The sequence below is a fragment of the Balaenoptera physalus genome (genome assembly GCF_965194825.1).
Source record: "Balaenoptera physalus genome assembly, chromosome: 12".
NCBI lineage: Eukaryota > Metazoa > Chordata > Mammalia > Artiodactyla > Balaenopteridae > Balaenoptera > Balaenoptera physalus.
In genome coordinates, this window is record NC_138897.1 from 80,854,900 (window position 1) to 80,875,156 (window position 20,257).

General features: G+C 37.6%; 1 protein-coding gene across 14 annotated transcripts in view; it reads right to left on the reverse strand.

Annotated features, from left to right (window-relative positions):
- The window catches only part of TMEM116 (transmembrane protein 116), a 225,715-nt gene that overhangs the window by 112,639 nt on the left and 92,819 nt on the right, over positions 1–20,257 (reverse strand). For 9 of the 14 annotated variants that reach the window (XR_014251859.1, XR_014251860.1, XR_014251861.1 and 6 more), the window contains exons 5-10: positions 17,682–17,786; positions 12,235–12,284; positions 11,226–11,309; positions 10,746–10,884; positions 8,644–8,788; positions 8,020–8,093 (exon numbers count right to left, since the gene is read on the reverse strand). Coding sequence is in view for 9 of the 14 variants with exons in the window: in XM_082417549.1 (XP_082273675.1) it covers positions 8,020–8,093; positions 8,644–8,788; positions 10,746–10,884; positions 11,226–11,309; positions 12,235–12,284; positions 17,682–17,786 (597 nt within the window). In the remaining 5 variants the exon portion in view is untranslated. Of the gene's footprint in view, positions 1–6,215; positions 7,245–8,019; positions 8,094–8,643; positions 8,789–10,745; positions 10,885–11,225; positions 11,310–12,234; positions 12,285–17,681; positions 17,787–20,257 lie in introns of those variants that run through there. The other 5 variants (XM_082417545.1, XM_082417546.1, XM_082417541.1 and 2 more) reach the window with 2 other exon arrangements.

A 20,257-nucleotide genomic window follows, 5' to 3' on the forward strand; every position in this document is an offset into this window, starting at 1 on the left:
TTTCAAAATAATATAAACAATGTAAAAATCCATACATAGGAGAGTGATTGAATAAATTACGGTACATCTATAAAACTGAATACTATGTAGCTATAAAAAAGAGAATGAGGAATATTTCTATAAACTGATATGGAGTGATTTACAGGATGTATCTTTAAGTTTAGAAAGGAAAGTGGAAAATATTATGCTACATTTACATAAGAAAAAAGGGGATACAAGGAAATATATATGTATCTGCTTATTTGTACAGAAAGAAATACAGGAAAAATAAACCAAGTACTATTGAGATTGATGAATGAGAAGTGGGTGGAAAGAATAAGGACATGGGAACAGGTTAAAGGCTTTGAATACACTTTTTTGTATAGTACTGACTTTTAGAATCATGGAAACATTTCACATACTCCCTCCAAATCATCAGCAATATCCCAAATGTGGGGGCAAACCAGAATGAAATACAAACAGTAACATAGGACCCTAACTGAATTAAAAATGAATAACATGACCATACTGAATAGGTCTGGATAGAAAAGTACCAATCTAAATAATTTTGGGAAACATTACTGCAACCTCATACTGTCAGGCTAAAGAACTGAACATATTGGGTTGACCAAAAAGTTCCTTTGGTTTTTAAGTAAAAATAAAAGACACATTTTTCCTTTTCACCAAGAACTTTATTGAACAACGTATTCACCATTTTGTTCCACTACCTTCTGCCATTTTTCAGGCAACTTCATAATTCCATCTTCCCCAAACTTTTTAATGTTTTTGAGCAAAGAACTGCTCCAGGTGTCTTTTACAGTCTTCCAGGGAATTGAAACTTTTTCCATTAATTTTTTCCGTTAAGAGAATTTTGTAAAGACCGAAATAAATGGAAATCCGAAGGTGCAATGTCTGGTGAATACGGCAGATGAATCAGAACTTCCTAGCCAAGCTGCAACAGTTTTTGTCTGGTCATCAAAGAAACATGCAGTCTTGCATTATCCTAATGGAGGATTATGCATTTTTCTGTTGACTAAGTCTGGATGTTTTTCATCAGGTGCTGCTTTCAGGTGGTCTAATTGGGAGCAGTACTTGTTGGAATTAATTGTTTGGTTTTCTGGAAGGAGCTCATAATAAAGAACTCCCTTCCAATCCCACCATATACACATCATCACCTTCTTTGGATGAAGACTGGCCTTTGGTGTGGTTGGTGGTAATTCATTACACTTGCCCCACGATCTCTTCCACTCCACAATATTGTATGGTATGCACTTTTCATCACCCGTCACAATTTGTTTTAAAAACAGAACGTTTTCATTATGTTTAAGTAGAGAATCGCATGCAAAATACGGTCAAGAAGATTTTCTTCACTTAACTTCTGTGGAACCCAAACCTCAACGCAAATAACATAACCAAGCTGGTGCAGATGATTTTCAACGCTTGATTTGGATATTATGAGTATGTCGGTTATCTCCTGTGGTATAACTTTGATTGTTCTCAGTTAATGTCTCGATTTGTTAAAAATATTTTAATTAATTATTTGGCTGTGCTGGGTCTTAGTTGCAGCATGCAGGATCTTCATTGCAGCATGCGGGATCTTTAGTTGAGGCATGCGAACTTTTAGTTGCAGCGTGTGGGATCTAGTTCCCTGACCAGGGATCGAACCCAGGCCCCCAGCATTGGGAGCACGGAGTCTTAGCCACTGGACCACCAGGGAAGTCCCTAATATCTCAATTTGATCACTATCAACTTCAACTAGTCTACCTGACCATGGAGCATCGTCCAGCAAAAAATCTCCATCACGAAACTTTGCAAACCACTTCTAACACATTCAATCAGTCACAGCACCTTCTCCATACACTGCACAAATATTTTTTTGCATTTCAGTTGTGTTTTTACCTTTCTTGAAATAATAAAGCATAATATGCCGAAAATGTTGGTTTTTTCTTACATCTTCAATATTAAAATGGGTATACAAAAATTCAACAATTTTGATAAGATTTTTTTAAATGCATGCTGATATGACAGCTGTCATGATACAATCTACCAAAATTGTTTCAAATGAAGTTAGAGACAACTAAGCACTACTAGAGCCATCTTACAGAAAAATCTGAACGAACCATTTGGCCAACCCAATAAACACTGTTCTCCAGTTCATATATTTGCTTTTCACAGAGGCATGGGTTAGTTACTCTAAAAATACTTTACATGTATTCTAGGATTGAGCAAATAAACAAACATATTGTGAATAATAAAAAAAAAAAAAGGAAAAGGATGGGACGTTTGAAATGGGCTGTATGGTACAGAGTAGGGAATGGTGCAAAAGGCATTAAACAGCAGAGGCCTGTGACCTACCCAGAAATCCATAAACCTCTGCTCTGGAACTTAAGTTTCAATGACTCAAAAGAGTACTGGATGACAGGAGGGGAAGGCTGTTCCATGGGAACTGGGACTAAGGGAAGAGGTTATATATTTTTCTTTCCTTGGGGCCTGATCCTGGCTCGTTGTACTGGCTGGGCCTCTGAAAGTTTCCTCTCCTTGGTATACTCCTCTATGAAGACAGCAGGAGATCAGCTAAGGAGCACTAAAACTGTTGTTCTTTAAGGGTGGTTGCAAAGTAAGGACACTCCAGAAGAGAGAGAGCTCAAGAGAAGTAGGAAGAGACATAGTCAAAAGGTAGGTGTCATCATGTAATACTCTGAGGGTGGGAGCAGCTATCCTTCTGGCAGGCAGCATAGCTTTGATCTTTGGCCAAACAACTGTGTCACTGACAAAGATCTGGGTCCAAGGGAAGTCAACTCACAGACAGAGGTCTGGGATCATTTCCTGTTTCACTTGGGCCATGACAATGACAACCCCAGTTAGTTACTTTGCCTGCCCCCTGTCTTGTCTTCTATGAAATCAAGTGGTCATGGACAAGGTTTGGAGTGATGTTTCTTCAAGGAATGCCGTTTAGGGCATTTGAGAAAGGGCCCTTCCCATATTAAGCTGCATGTCACTTTATTGGTAATTGTGACTATTCTTCCAGGGATGCACTGTAGTGGGAATCTCTTTATTATGAAATAGTCTTCCCTAGGAACCTGATGATGTTCAGAGAACTAGAAGAAAAAGCAGAAAAGGTGTCCAATGTCCTGCTCAAACAAGGAAAATGGCATACTATTAAGTTGAAGCAAAAGAATTATTTGTCAAGAAGTTCCCTGTTTATACACATCAAAATGGGAAACTAGTTTTGCTTTTATTCAGGATGACTGAGTATTCAGAGGACGACCTGGATTCTTTTGTGACAATCAGCACTTGCTCAGGGCAAAAGGGAATCCTGACCTTAGATGGCACTGTCTTTGGTATCAAGCCTATATATATTGAGCATATGGTTTACAGCATATCTTTAAAATCAGGTGAGTCTTGTGTAATCTGTGGAGATAAACAAGAGGAGCTCTTAAGCACTTCACAATTTCAGAGAAAAATAGAACCTTCCTCAGTTCCTATGCCCTATATGTGGCCACTTCCCAAGTATGTACAAGTTGACTGTGGTTGACAATAAGTGATTCCAAATGTGGAATAATAATGTTACCAAGACCACAAAGATGTTAATAGATGTCCATGCTCTGGTCAACAGGTACACGAAGGATATAATGTGAAAGCGGTGCTTACTGGGTTAGGGATATGGATAGAGAAAACTCTTGTGCAAATCTTCCTGAATTTGCAGGAAACACTTCAAAATTTCAAACACTGGAAAGACTGGTATCTCTTGAGAGGGGTGAAACATGCTGCTGCTCATGTGATTATTGGCCAAATTCTTGGGAAGTATGAGGACCATGCATTTCTCAGTGTTATCTGCACTGCCAAGAATGCAACCAGTGCTGAATCTTTCTTTCATGAAGATACACCACATTTCACAGCTTTCATAGCTCATGAGGTTGGCCATGACTTGGGAATGAAGCATGACCATGTGGCCTGCAAGTTCCATGGCCAGCACCTCTGTACTATGCATGAATTTATTACTGTAGATATGGGCTTCAGCAACTGCAGCTTCCACTATTTCCACCAGCTGTTGCATAAGCACAGAGAGGGCTGCTTATTTAATAGAACTGAGCTCCAAAACTCCTTTTGAAAGCCATATTGTGGGAATAAGATATTAGATAAAGGAGAAGAATTTGACTATGGCAGTGTTTTTGACTGTCAAGAGGATCACTGTTGTCTGCCCTCATGCCAACTGAGGAAGGGTTTAAATTATGCATTTGGATCTTGCTGCAAAAACCGCAAATCTCTAAAAGCAACCACAACTTGCCACCTCAGTGTGGATAAGTGTGACCTCCCAGAATACTGTAATGGCACCCCCAAGTGCTGCCACACAGATACCTACAAGCAAGATGGCACTCCTTGCAAGGAACAAGGTTATTGTTGCCAAGGCCGGGGTTGAAGCCTAGAGAATCTGTGTGTTAAAATCTTTGAAAAGGGCACAAAGGTTGCCCAGGAAAGTTGCTAACATTAATGAATACCAAGGGAGACAGGTTTGGAAACTGTGGCAGTGAATCTAAAGGGATATTTAAAGTCTTCAGCAAGTGCAAGGCCAAAGGTGTAAAAAGTGGGAGGCTGCTATGTGAAAACATCCAAAGGCTCCTATGCTTTGAAAAACATCAAACACCCAGTTCCCCATGCAGAACACGTGGTGTTGGGGTGCAGAGATTTTTTGAAGCTACAGACTGGGCTGATGAGGAGGAGGTGAAGGATGATACAACATGTGGTTCAAGGAAGATCTGTATTAATCAAAGCTGCATAGATACAACTATACTCCACTATGACCATAAACTGGACAAGTCATGGAGTCATGGGAGGGGTATTTGCAGAAATTTTAAGAACTGCCACTGTATCTATGTCTATGCCCTTCCTACATGTGAATTCAAGGGTTACGTAGTTTGAATAGTGGCCCTCCTACTCTCAGTATGATGAAGAGTTGATAATCCCAATCTTGCCTAACATTTTATTATTTTTCATTCCTACTATCTTTTTGTTTGCCTACATCTATAGAATATCTAAGACCAGTGTCAATGCAAAAAATTCATCAGAGAAGCAAGATGAACAAACCTGACATACATTTGATAATTATCTTCTTTCTGGTAATAAAGTCAAATATGAAGTGATACCGATAGGACATTTTAAGAATTGGACTCCTTAATTCTGGTGTTCCTCAAGGTCTACGGAAATGAGAATCTTGCTTCCATCTGTCTTTCTATATGCTGAATTCTTATTAGTTTTTAAATTAAAAGAAGTTAAAGCAGCTCTCTAGGTAAAGCAATCTTTCTTGTTCTGTGCTACCCAGTAATCTGTGCTATACATCTTGGGAGGCCTCAAGATGTGTTCTTGACATAATGAAGTCAGGTTACCATCCATAGTAAGGCTGAAGCTCATGGCCTAAAACCTAAAGAGCTATTATTGAGCTCCCTAACATTTCTATTGAGAACTCCTTTGGAAAGATCTCTGGAACTTACTTTTCAGAGTATACTGTCTAATGCCCCATTATAATCTACCCTGTCAATTTTCTCTAATCTTAAGGATTTTGCCTTGCACTGACGAAGGGAATTTGTCAGGTGAAAAGCATCTGATTATTAGTTCCAGATGTTTTAGTTGATTGTCATTCCAGTTTTTGTCCATTTGGCTTTCCCCTTTGTTTTGGCATCACAGTATCTGATGCCCTGGCCTCAGTTTGGCCTTGTTAATGACTTAACTGGAGAGACCAAACATCACTTGTTATGTGACTAAAGAGGAAGAAACATTAAACATTCCTACCCATGAATGAGCCTCTTCAGTGTGGGAATCTTTTCTTTCCCCAAAGGTTAAATTCTACTTGTTAGTCATTCATTCATCTGTTCATTCATTCAATAAACATATATTTAGCACTTACAGCCAGATTGAACCATGTAAAATTGATGATATTAGACCATTTTCACCTACAAAAATGGCAAGTTCATACGGTTCAACCTAATTCTACGTGGTTCAACCTAATTCTACGTCCAAGCACTATGAAACCTACCTTGGGTTTTTGCTTATAAATGAGAGTTGAGAAGTTTTTGATTCAGAGTTTTAGTCCTGATTTCTCTTAAATCTTATTATCCACGGTAACTTCAAAAGACTGGCCTTAATTTTCTGGAGCAGGAAGGTTCCTACTGTTAAGGCCTAGAATGGGATGGAATATGTAAGAGACTAGGATGTGGTGTGTATGAGGATCCCACTATCACTTTTTTTTTTTAATTAATTAATTTATTTTGGCTGCGTTGGGTCTTCATTGCTGCATGCGGGCTTTCTCTAGTTGCGGCGAGCGGGGGCTACTCTTCTTGCGGTGCACGGGCTTCTCATTGTGGTGGCTTCTCTTGTTGTGGAGCACAGGCTCTAGGTCGTGCGGGCTTCAGCAGTTGTGGTTCACGGGCTCTAGAGCGCAGGCTCAGTAGTTGTGGCGCACACACTTAGGTGCTCCGCGGCATGTGGGATCTTCCCCGACCAGGGCTCGAACCCGTGTCCCCTGAATTGGCAGGCAGATTCTTAACCACTGCGCCCCCCACTATCACTTTTTTTGACAGCTTCTGTCCTTGCTTCTTCTGAGTTTCCAAAACTCTTCAAAGAATGTAAACCCAAGACTTCGTACAACCAAAAGGAGAGTAATAGCAATGTGAAGACCTGAGAAAGTTGTTGCATGCCACACTACTTCCCCCACAACCATGGAGTAGAGAGCTTGGAAATACTTTATATAAATAATAACTTGGAATTTATTTCTTGTAGAAGAGACTTAGACAAATCTAATATTTATTGAAATAATATGAGTCTATCTCTTAGGTGGAAAGTGGCTTCATCTCCCTGAATAGTGACTTTACTTGTGAATCTGAGAATAATGATTAGATCCCACCCACTTCACCTAGAGTAGCTACTAACCATGGCACTACATTCCCTTTCACTTCCATAGTTTAAGGCACGGTTAGAAAAGACCTAAGATGTTCTTCCCAAACACTCTTCCCAAACCATTAGTGTAGAATCATTCCAGTTCTGGATGTTCCAATTCTACAGTTTCAAAGAATGGTGGAGGTGCTAGTAGCAAAAGCAATGGTAGACTCCAATGGATCTAGGCCCCTGCTATAGAATCTCTTCTGTGAGCATAATAATGGTGTCTGGGTGTCTGCATCATGCCGAGCCTCTTGCTTTAGTTGGTAGAACTTGTACTGTGTCCAGCCGTATACTCCACAGTTGAGCAGACCCTGAGATGATGCTGTTAGAGCCTGGAGGAGATGAAGGGGTGATGGAGCCCATCCTTCAGGTTTTCAGAGAATTGGGGAATAGTTTCCATTCCTTATTTATAAATCACTGTTATATTTATTCTATCTCAAAAATCAAAATTTGGTGTCAGTTTTTAAAAAATATTTTTCTAGCTCTTCCTGAACTCACTCTTCACACCGTACCTTGTTATGGATGACTTAAGAGTTAGTCATATTTCTTAGTATATACATAAGGATAATGAAGTCGTTTCAATGTCCCTCCTTATTGCCCCATTTCCCAGGTTAGGCTTGAAGAAACTGCCCTATCACCATAGTTAGATAGCCCAAAAAACCCTTCTTAAATCTGATAAAGGATGAAAAGAGAGAATCATTTTTTCTTTACTTCTTTCTCTCCATTCACCTGGAATAGCTAATTTACCCCATTCATTTCACTCTGGGTGAGAGAGAATCATGTCACTATCAGAGTTTCATAAGAACATTATCTGGTAGATCTTGTCTTTTGTTACCCATCCCTTAAAAAAAAACACATCAATGAAATGAAGTAGGCCTGAGATATACATGCTCTGGAATGCATGGCAGCACTTTCACAAAGGTATCTACCTCATCTGTGAGGAAATTTCCACATTCTTCAAAACTGAATATAAATAATATATTTTCTCTCTTGCAATGCAGAAAGAAATACCCTAAGGGAAAAAATTGTGCTTACTGAATAATGGCAATGTAAGAGAACAGGATAAGACAGTATAAGAACAGAAATGCTGGATGTTGAAGGTGTTACCTGGAGAACATAGAGGGCCATGTGAAGTTTGGTGTCCTGTGGCTTAGTCATCTTTATGATCATCAGAATGACAGCTGTGAAAACACAAAGTATAAATCTTGCTGCCAGCCCTGGCTGCCTGAGCATAATTTTTTTCAGTATACACACCTAAGCATTGTGAGAATTATAGGCATAATGAAGACTAGCAGTGAGATTAACCAGTTATATAAACCACTGGCCTCAGATCTCCAACCGCTATTCCTCATTGATTAAACTTTGCAGATTATTAGAGTAGCAATGGTGGCAAGACATACTACAGGAAGATCATAAGCTACAATTCTTAACTTCTTATGTTTACCAAGCCCTTTCATAAACATTATCCTATCTGATCCTCACACTTTAACTTTATGTAGTAGAAAGGGCAGGTGTTAATATCTCTGAGTTCTGTCAGTACATTTCCTCTCATATCATCTCACATCTAATTCTCTTAATTTCTAAAACATAAGAAGATACGGGTGGAATGAAGGTAAATTTTACATGCTGGACAGAAATTTGTAGTCATCCTTCTTGGTGAGACTATTTTGCTTGACCACAATCTAATGGTTACCCTTTTCATTGCCCAAATCTTTCCATTAAGATACTCACCTGGGCCCCAGCAGCAAAAGAAGGCCACTGGGTAGAAGCGTACTCGCTGCTCCACAATGTGAATCACTGCCCACTGTTCACTCCCCAGAAAGCCAGTCGATTTCAGAAACTTCTTATAAAGTGTCTGGGCTTGAATGAGTAAGACCTAAACATGGGTATAGCAGTGAGTAGTCTGCCTAAGACTTACTAAAACTTCCCAGGTCTAGTCTATCATTTTGGAGAGATCCTTCTCTTAGGATCTGACAGCAGGAAAGACCATCCTCCTGTCTTTATCATCTGAGACCAGGCTTTTTTTGAGAGAAAATTATCTCTAGAGTGATCTTTTGCTTGGCCAGGTAAATGGACAGATAATAGTCAAACTATATATGTTCAATACATAAACCTTACATCAACCCTCAGGCTTTTATTTTTCTCAATGAGGTTAATCACAATATGCATGGGAAGTTAAAACTAAGATCTAACCAGGTTCTCTTTTAAAACACTTTATTAAAGGCTGTGCTACAGGGAGATCAGCTCGGTGCTTTGTGACCACCTAGAGGGGTGGGATAGGGAGGGTGGGAGGGAGACACAAGAGGGAGGAGATATGGGGATATATGTATATGGTGAATTACATATACAGTACAGCTGATTCACTTTGTTGTAAAGCAGAAACTAACACACCATTGTAAAGCAATTATACTCCGAAAAAGATGTTTAAAATAAATAAATAAATAAAGCTTGTGTTAGAAAGTGTTCTGTGCTTAATACCCCTAAAATAAATACTTTAGCACTGTGACAGAGCTTAAATTCTCAACTCCCAGAAAAAAAAGTTTTAGGAAGTCTCTTCTTGCCCTTAGATGGAAAACAGATTGTTTTTCCCTTCCATTTGGGAGCAATTTGAGTATGGTTTAGTTAATGAAATAAATATAAATCAGTTCAATGTCCTTTTTGTGGGGAGTAAATTAGGTAATAAAATCTGACCAAATCTGAAACTTTTCCTAATAATCCAGATCCACTCTGTAAGTTAATAACCCAATTAGTTAAGGTTAGCCATGTAGTTTCCTTTCCCCACAGACATAGGAATCATAAAGAGGCTTGAACTTATTTGAGAATATTTACATCTAGTAGAATCAGTTCACCGTTTGCTGATTACAAAAGCATCAGAATGCCTGTCCTGAATGCCCACTGAAGTCTGGGTTATTCTGAAGGAGCAAACAGGAATCCCTAGGGTGCCAGGTTTTGGGAGACCTGTCTCTCCTGTCAATCAGTTCTAAATGAAAACCATCAAGGCCATTTTAATATAAACTAGTCATTGTGCATTCTTTACAAAGCTGCTGATTTGATCTAAGCTATCTCTGTAACTTATTTTTGAATTGTCAAAGAAAATTTTCCACAACTGTATTTCATTCACAGATGTTAGCTGTGCTAGCAAAAAGAAAAAAAACTGTGGGATAAAGTTGCTCTGCAACCAGATAGTTTATAATCCCTGAACTAGCATATGAAAAGAGGAGAAAATGATACTGAAAAGTAGATATGACAAATAAAAAGGCATATTCACTTGCTTACTGATTCTGTACTGGGCAGTTATATATAAATAATGTATTGTCCCATGGATGATTACTTGTCCATCATTCTCATGATGTCAAATGAGTATTTAATAACTGTCTGAGTCACTCAGCACTTTAAACCCAGTTAGACCTAGCATAAATGCAAATTTATAGTCAATAAAGAACTGAGAAAAGAAAACTCTTTAATTATTTAGAAAATTAAAACAGAGAAGATGTCCTGTGTTCCAGAGTATCATACTGTATAAAGAATATACCTGACACATACTAGTTTTCTGGTCTGGTCCTCCATGAGGATCCACAGGAACACATTATTTCTAGAGTGAGCATAATTCTCACATAATGAATATAGGCTCTTTTCCCCACTCATCATTTGATCTTGGGAAGTCCAAAAGACTGAGGTAGTAATTAAATTATCAATATCTACTAGACACTTTCTTAGTTCTAGGACTATAAAAAGTGCCTCTCCGCCCCATCTTTCCCAGGCCTGGGAATACTGCCCCATCCCACCCAACCGCCCCCTCTCTTTCCATAAAGGCAAGTAGGGTGGCACCATACCACAATGGTGAGGAGGCTGAGTAGAAAGCTGGCCAGGAAAATGATAAGCCCATAAAAATAAAGTGTGCTACAGACTGATGTGTTGGCAGAAGGCAGGACTTTAGCCATGGCTGTTGGTGGTGAGTACATCAGGATACACCTAGGAAGAGAATCAATGGTCAGGAATGCTGCTACAGGTATAAGACCAGAGAGATACCTATTTGGTGTAACAAAAGTTAATGAGTATGTAATTTAACTTATCATTTAGCTAAGCCTTGCCCATAACACCTTGTTCCTTCTCACCGACACATTATCATCTAGTCATTTTGTGTTATATTTCTGCTTATATATTTTTGGCCTTGACTGTACAACTTGTCCAAAGCCCATTTCAAATACAAGCACCTTGGCCAGAATGTATGTACAAAGTCTTCTTCAATCTTTATTTACAGAAAAGAATAGGTGTAGTCTATCATAAAAATGATAGGTTTGGTCCTTACTTACCTGTGGCTCTGGCTGAAGTTGCGGAAACATTCACTGGCATTGCCCAAACAGAATACAGGTATCATCAATAGAAGAGGTATCAGGCTGGGAGGAAAAAAACTTATCACCCTAATATTCAGACTTTTTATGCCATTTTCCCTTTGCAAAATATTCTCCTGTCCTTCTTCCAACTCCATCACCCCACCCACTCTCCACAAATACATATACCTTTAATTCCTTCAAGAAAAGTACCTCAAAAACTTTAAGTATACCTTCTTTTCAAGTTCCTGGGGAAGTGGAATGGGGAATGTATTTTATACCTGGGTGAATAAACCCTAACAGAGTTTCACAGAGAGTCTCTGGGAGCTGTATGATCAGATTAAAAATCCAAGTGGGTAATCATGAAATGAAAAATCTACCAAGGAGCTCTGTGATCAGTCTGTTTCACTTTTTCATGGTGACCAGTAATAACTTCATTCTCATCAGCTCCTTCCTGAGAGCTTTTCCAAAGCTCAGCTTTAAGCAACCAGTTATTTATCCAGCTAAATATATCCAGATCCCTATAAGAGGAAAAGATCTAGGAGTAAAAGTTATAAAGTCTAAAACCAACTCAATGTGACTACCACTTTAGATGAGATCCAGATCCTTTCTGAGCTTAATAATTTTAAGAGTCTCACCCAATGTTATAAAGGTGAATAAGATCTTGAAAACCACCTATTACAACTTTTCATGATATATGAAAAGGAATTAGAAGTCAAAAGACTTAAAGGGAAATATTTATTGAAGGTCACATAGTTAATGGCAGAATTGGGACTAAAACCCAATCTGAAACTTCAAATTGCTTGCCTATTTTACCTGGGAAAATGGAATCAATGATCACACATTTGTTTCTTACTTAGTAAAGCTCTGTGAGGACCCAGGAGTGACAGAATCAATGGAAATAAGGGCATTGTCCTCCTATTTGTTCCTACCTAGACCCAAGACTAACGAGAGTCTACACCCTTGCTAGGAAGGAAAGCAAAAATCTTACCTTGACAAAATGATGGCTGTTTGACTAACTCGACAGGTATAACCTATAACCTATGAAAAGAATAAATTTGAGTAATGTCTTAGCATATTGCCAATCATATTACAATAAATACCAGGTCATCACTTACCATTTGATAGTACAAAAATTCCCAACAGCAGGTTTGCTTCAGTTAAGCAATATTTGATATAAAATTCAATGAAATAGGGGGCTTCCTTGGTGGTGCAGTGGTTAAGAATCCGCCTGCCAATGTAGGGCACATGGGTTCGAGCCCTGGTCCAGGAAGATCCCACATGCCACGGAGCAACTAAGCCCGAGTGCCATAACTGCTGAGCCCGTGCTCTAGAGCCCATGAGCCACAACTACTGAAGCCCGTGTGCCTAGAGCCCATGCTCCGCAACAAGAGAAGACACTGAAATGAGAAGCCTGCGCGCTGCAGCGAAGAGTAGCCCGCGTGCAGCAACGAAGACCCAATGCAGCCAAAAATAAATAAATAAATAAATTTATTTTTAAAAATTCAATGAAATAGATAGTTCCCTAGCACTGAAGATAACAGAATTTTATCTGTATTACTATATTCTAAGAAGTACAACAAAAGCCACAAAGAGGGCCTGTAGAAAGTAGCTTAATATAAGATTTGGATACCACAACAAATTCTCTTAAGAATAAAGGCAAATATGAAATCACACCATAATCCTTCATCTTCTAATAATAGTTCAATCCTCTCCTCTTTTAGATCAAGGGAGGTGTAGACTTTTCAGACCATATGGGTGGAGTAAAAGTCTATGTATAAGACGACCAGCAGAAACCATTATAGGCCAGGTTTAGTATAATAGAGCAGAGTCAAAAAAGCCCTTTGAATGTAAGACCTATCTAGAAGAAAGAACATTTCAAAAATTCCCAGTTGTATTAGACACTGTAAAACAACTTACAGAAGAATGGCCCATATCCACTAGGAGTTTATAGAGAGAGATTTTGAACAGAACGTCTTCATATGATAGAAAACAAAATTTTTTCTACTGGGTTGGCCAAAAAGTTCCTTCGGTTTTTAAGTAAAAATAAAAGACACATATTTCATTTTCATCAAGAACTTTATTGAACAACATATTCACCATTTTGTTCCACTACCTTCTGCCATTTTTCAGGCAACTTCATAATTCTATCTTCCCCAAACTTTTTAAACTTTTTGAGCAAAGAACTATTCCAGGTGCCTTTTACAGTCTTCCAGGGAATTGAAATTTTTTCCATTAAGAGAATTTTGTAAAGACCAAAACAAATGGAAATCCAAAGGTGCAATGTCTGGTGAATACGGCAGATGAATCAGAACTTCCCAGCCAAGCTGCAACAGTTTTTGCCTTGTCATCAAAGAAACTTGCAGTCTTGCGTTACCATGATGGAAAATTATGCGTTTTCTGTTGACTAATTCCGGATGCTTTTCCTCAAGCGCTGCTTTCAGTTGTTCTAATTGGGAGCAGTACTTATGGGAATTAATCGTTTGGTTTTCTGGAAGGAGCTCATAATAGAGGATTCCCTTCCAATCCCACCATATACACAACATCACCTTCTTTGGATGAAGACTGGCCTTTAGTATGGTTGGTGGTGGTTCATTTCGCTTGCCCCACAATCTCTTCCATTCCACATTATTGTACAGTATCCACTTTTCATCGCCTATCACAATTTGTTTTAAAAACAAAATGTTTTCGTTAAGTTTAAGTAGAGAATTGCATGCAGAAATACAGTCAAGAAGGTTTTTTTCACTTAACTTCTGTGGAACCCAAACCTCAATGCGATTAACATAACCAAGCTGGTGCAGATGATTTTCAACGCTTGATTTGGATATTTAGAGTAGGTTGGCTATCTCCCACGTGGTATAATGTTGATTATTCTCAATTAATGTCTCAATTTGATCGTTATCAACTTCAACTGGTCTATCCAACCATGCAGCATTGTCCACCGAGAAATCTCCAGCACGAACTTCGCAAACCACTTTCGACACGTTCGATCAGTCACAGCACCTTCTCCATACACTGCACAAATCTTTTTTTGCACTGCGTTTTTACCTTTCTTGAAATAATAAAGCATAGTATGCCGAAAATGTTGCTTTTTTTCTTCCATCTTCAATATTAAAATGGCTACACAAAAACTCACCAATTTTGATCAATTTTTAAAAAATGCACGCCGATATGACAGCTGTCACAATACGATCTAACAAAATTGTTTCAAATGAACTTAAAGACAACTAAGCACTATTAGAGCCATCTTACGGAAAAAGCCAAATAACCTTTTTGGCCAATCCAATATTTTAAGGCAGAGATCATATTATATTCTGGAATGCCATTGTTAGGGATCAGTAAGGATTAAGTGAGCAATTAATCAATAATCAGAGGTGGGTAACTGATTTGCCCTAAGAACTTTGGATCAGGAATAGCAAATGATTTAAAGTAGAATGGCCAGTGTCGACTTCAGGTAAAATGGGAAATAAGTAAAATTAGTCTTTGGTGACCTCTCCCACTCACGTTTCTTCTTCTCTTTTTATTCTATCCTCTATCCATCATCAGGTGGCTATCTTGTGTTTAACTGTTGTTCTTATCCACTGTCAATGAATCTCTGGTAAAAAAGCTTACTAGTAATAGTTTAGGGCCAAAGTCTTCCTGGGGTATTTAAAAGAGAACTCAAAAATGAAAAACAAATCTTCTAGGCTCCTGATATAAAGCTATAATGACAGAATAATAGGAAGTGGGGGCAAATTTGGGGATAGAGTTTGTCTTCTTGGAACTAGTGTCTTAGCATGGGTTATAAAGAGAAGTCTCAATACTGCATTTGTATGCATAGTAAGCAACAGAATATTATATATGAGAGTTAATCTTACATCTCTCCTTCTATTTTCCTTCAAAAATTAAATTGCTCTGTAAGCAACAAGGATATATTATATGGCACAGGGAAATACAGCCATTATCTTGTAATAACTTTAAATGGAGTATAATCTATATAAATATTGAATCAATATGTTGTACACCTGAAACTAATATAATATTGTAAATCAACTATACTTCAATTTAAAAAAAAGATTAATTTGTTCTGCTACCAGGAGCCCAAGACTCAGGATAATATTCCCCCATGTTGTCCTCATCTTTGGCTTCTGGTCTCATGACTACTTCTTTAGAGAATAACTCTGTGGCTGAAGAACTTCTCTCAAATTCCAGTTAGTCTCTTAGCTTATGAGTGAATGAATGAATAAAAACTTTAAATACTATATCTATACATTTCTTGAACTTTTTTGACATTAATCTGCTTGAAGGGAGGGAACTGAACTAACTGTTTCTTTGTAGTACCTTCTAGCTCCAGGACTGTAGGATTATGTAAACAAACATGTCAAATGGATATATAGCCATGGGTCATTACTAAATTGCAGGGAGCTAAGAAACTATACAAGTTGAAAATATAAAAGAATAATTATAAGGGTTGAATCCTCAGAGGTAAACAAGAGATAAAGGGATCAGAATATAGTCCTGGGCTCTACAATACAGTAGCCACTAGCTCCATGTGGTTAAATTAAAATTAAGATTAAATAAAATAGAGATTAAAAAAAAGATTAAATGAAATAAAAATTCAGTTCCTCAATCACATCAGCCACATTTCAAGTGCTCAATAGCCACATATGACTAGTGGCTATAGAACTGAACAGTACATAAAATATTTTAATCATTGCAAAAAGTTCTATTGACAGTACTTGTACAGACTGTAGTATCTAGTCTGGGATGCTGATATGGGGGTCTCATCATATTAATTTTTCAAGGATTTCCTTACTGCACTTTGTCCTGACAACAAAAAAGAAAAAAAAGAGAGAAAAAAATTTAAAAGCATTCTATACTCCTGCCCTTTTCCAGCAGTATGCATCTAGAGCAAGGCTACAAAAAGCAAGAAGAGTATCTTCTTAAGAAGTCAGTCAGGTGAGAATTTAAGAGTATTGTAGCATTTTAGAGCTGGAAGAAGACATTAAAGATCACATAGACCAGCACTCCATTTTCATGATGAAAAGTTGAGACTCAAGAAAGGGAGATGACGTGTCCAAGGACATACAGGAGATAAATGACAGAACTAGGTTTATAAGACAGATCTCCTGATTCACTTTCAAATGCTCTTTTCACAGTGCTATAATACCATTTATTCATTCAACAAACATTTGCTGAGTTTCCCCATGTACATGACAGTATACCACTTTCATTTGTTCTAGAACTGATCTGTAGGCTCTGGAAGAAGTATTTTGGGAGGATTTCCAGATTCATTTACTCCATGGTGCTCTTGAACAAAAATTCCCCTTCAAAAAGCCACAACAGAATGGATACTACAGAAATAAAAGGGCTGGAATATTTGTAAGATATGTACAGTAAGATTAAAATACATAAAGACATTTAAAGAAATGAAAATTGCTAACATCATAAAAATGTCTTCTGTTAAATCACTTAGTGATATACTGAAAGAATCAGAAATAAGAAACTAAGTGTACTATACAATAGAATACTATTGAGCAATAAAAAGGAATGAATTACTTAGACACACTACAATGAATGAACTTCAAAAGCATTATGCTAAATAAAATAAACCAGACACAGAGACTACATTTTGTATGATATATGAAATGTCTATATGAAATGTCCAGAAAAGGAACATCTATAGAGACAGAAAGTATATTAGTGGTTGCCTAGGGTAGGGTATGGAAAATGGATTAACAGTAAATGTGCATGAAGGATCTTATTGGGGCAAATAAAATATTCTGAAACTGATTTATGATGATAATTTTACAACCTGGTAAGTTTACTTTTAAAACCACTGAATTGTACACATGAAATAAGTGAACTATGTGACATGTAAGATATGTATACACAAAAAAGAATCCAGATGTACTGACTCACTGACTTTGTGTTCTCCTCTCTTTTTGTAATAATAGACAGTGCCCAAAACTCTTTGTGAACCAAAGAAGGAAAGACAGTTGCTCCCTGGATCCATCTTGTTTTCTGATTACCACACATGAATTCCTCTGCCCTTCTGCAAACCAATACCTGTTACCCACACATACCAAAGAAATACATCAGAGCAGAACAAACACCCTCCCTTTCCAATACCTGTAGCCCAAATCCCACGTTAGCTGGCTGAGCACTTTCCCTAACTGCTCTCCAAGATCTTTCTCTTTACTCTAAAAATAATGACGGATTGGCATAGAGCCAAGAAGGATTTCCCTTACTGAAAGGAACCAGGCAGGAATGGCAATACTATAAATAATATTTCCTAGAATCAAATCCTGTTGGTGGTGGCGGTGATGGCAAGAGAGAAGAGGAAGTCATGTCAACAGACTGGAAACTCCGCCAGTGCTGAGTGCTAACTGTTTGTCAAGGATGTATGGGTTTGTCTTAGCATACTGTTCATAACTATTAGCTCTGAATAAAACTTACCAGTGGAACTGTGCTCTGTCCACTCTGGTGGGGTTTCATCCTCAGCTCTTTGTACAGGTACCAGATGTAATTGACAGTGTAGAAAAATGAGGAAATGTAGAATATCTAGGTGAAAATCAAAACAGCCCATCATAACTGTCCCACTATGGCTTCCTTCAACTTTCTACATTATTTTCTGCTGTAAGAATCCTACCTACTGGTCTATTAGTAACTTACCATCTACTATCCATACCATGCAAAATAGGGCCAAGTCTGGGAAACCTACCCAGGCCTAAAATATGTCCCAGCTTCCTTATTTTATCCTTTTGAATGTTCAGAGGAACCACAGCATTATCCACCTCCTCTCACCCAACTGTTCTAATTTTATGAGGATATCATAGAATCTTTTTCTATTTTATTTTTTAATTGAAAAGGACAAAGGGGTACAAATGACCTTATTTACAAAACAGAAGTAGAGTCACAGATATAGAAAACAAACTTATGGTTACCAGGGGATAAGGGGTGAGGGATAAACTGGGAGATTGGGATTGACATATACACACTACTATATATAAAATAGATAACTAATAAGGACCTACTGAATAGCACAGGGAACTCTACTCAATACTCTGTAATGGCCTATATGGGAAAAGAATCTTAAAAAAGAGTGGCTATATGTATATGTATAACTGATTCACTTTGCTGTACACCTGAAACTAACACAACATTGTAAATCAACTATACTCTAATAAAAATTTTCAAAAAAGAAAAGGCCATAAGAATTTCCATTTCTAATAATGATAGCCTAGGCTGTCTTAACCAAACTTTCCAATCAAAAGAACTAAATATGCTGAATAAAATGTTTTTTAAATCTTTAAAAGCATCAAAGAGCTGACAAGATCACAATGAACCAGCAGCACAAAATCCAAGAGAAGGAATTTCTGCTTCCACCTTTGATGAAATAACATGAATAGAATTTGTCTTTCAGCCTTAAAAAATAAAAATTGGACAAAATATGTGAAAACACCCTGTTTTCAAACACTGGATAACAATCATTACAGAACAGTAATCCCTGAAAGAAGAAAAGCAAACAAATTGAGTTCATCAAGTTCCCCAGCTACCTGGCTGGGAAAAGTGAGTGCAGTGATGGGGAATCCAAACAGAGACAAGCTGTCCTGGTGAGTTGAGGAGACATTTCAGTGTTTGGGGAGGCCAAGGCAGCTAAAATGCGTGAAGCAAATTATCAGAGAAGAGGCAGACACACAGAGACATAGTGCTCTGGAGATATGCAGAGGTACCTTCAAGTCTTTGATTAAGTATTTATCTACAAACATGGGAGAGAAAACCATGAAGAGAAGAGAAAGAAGCACCAGAAAGGAGTAGGTGGAACAATCTCCAAAGGAATCCCTGAAGGAATAGTTTGTGTTCCCATCAGCCAGTGTGGAATGACTTCCTAATCCATAGGCTGGAATGGCAGTACTGTAGAATAATAAAGTAGAATCATAAGAAGAGTATTGCCTTACTATTGGGACCAAATTAGCTGTACAAGAAATACTTCCCTAACTAAAGCTTAAAAGCAAGCCTTCAAAAAATAAAGGATCAAACAGACTCAGAGTTAACTACATCTAAGACAAAATCCCCAAATTTAAAGGGGATTTATATATGTATATAAAATTTATGTATGTATATAAAACCTAATACCCAACAATGTAAAATCTAGAATGTCTGGTGTCTACTAAAATATTGTAAGTCATGTAGATAAGCAGGAAATTATGGCCCATAACTAAGAGAAAAATTAATCAATAGAAATGGACCCAGATACAACATAGATTATAAAAATTAGGAGACAAAAATATTAAAGGAACTATTATAAATATACTCAGTATGTCCAAGAAGGTAGAGGAAAGCATGAGCACAACATTGAGAAATGGAAGATATCAAAAAGATCCAAGTTGAAATTCTAGAGATGAAAAATATATGGAATTTAAAATATGGAAAATTAAAAACTGCAAAAAATTAGTAAACTTGAAGACACAGAAATAGAAACTAAAATGAAACATCTAGAGAAAAAAGACTTTGAAAAAAAATGAACAAAACTTCAGTGAGCTGTGGAATACAAGTGGGCTAACACACCTGGGACTGGAATTCCGGAAGGAGTAGACAGGAAGGGAGAAACAAAGAAAATATGTTTGAGGAAATAATAACCAAAAATTTTCCAAATATGATGAAAATATTAACCACCATGTCCAAGAAGCTTAACAAAACCAAACATAAGAAACATGAAGAAACCAGACCAAGGCACAACGTAATCATGAATATAGATGCAAGAATCCTCAACAAAATATTAGCAAACCAAATTCAACAACACATAAAAAGAATCATACACCATGATCAAGCTGGATTATTCCAGGGTCACAAAGATGGTTCAGCATATGCAAATCAATCAATGTTGATACACCACATCAACAAAAGGAAAGGCTAAAACCACATGATCATCTCAATAGATGCAGAAAAGAGCATTTGACCAAATTCAACATCAATTCATAATAAAAACTCTCACCAAAGTGGGTATGGAGGGAACATATCTCAACATAATA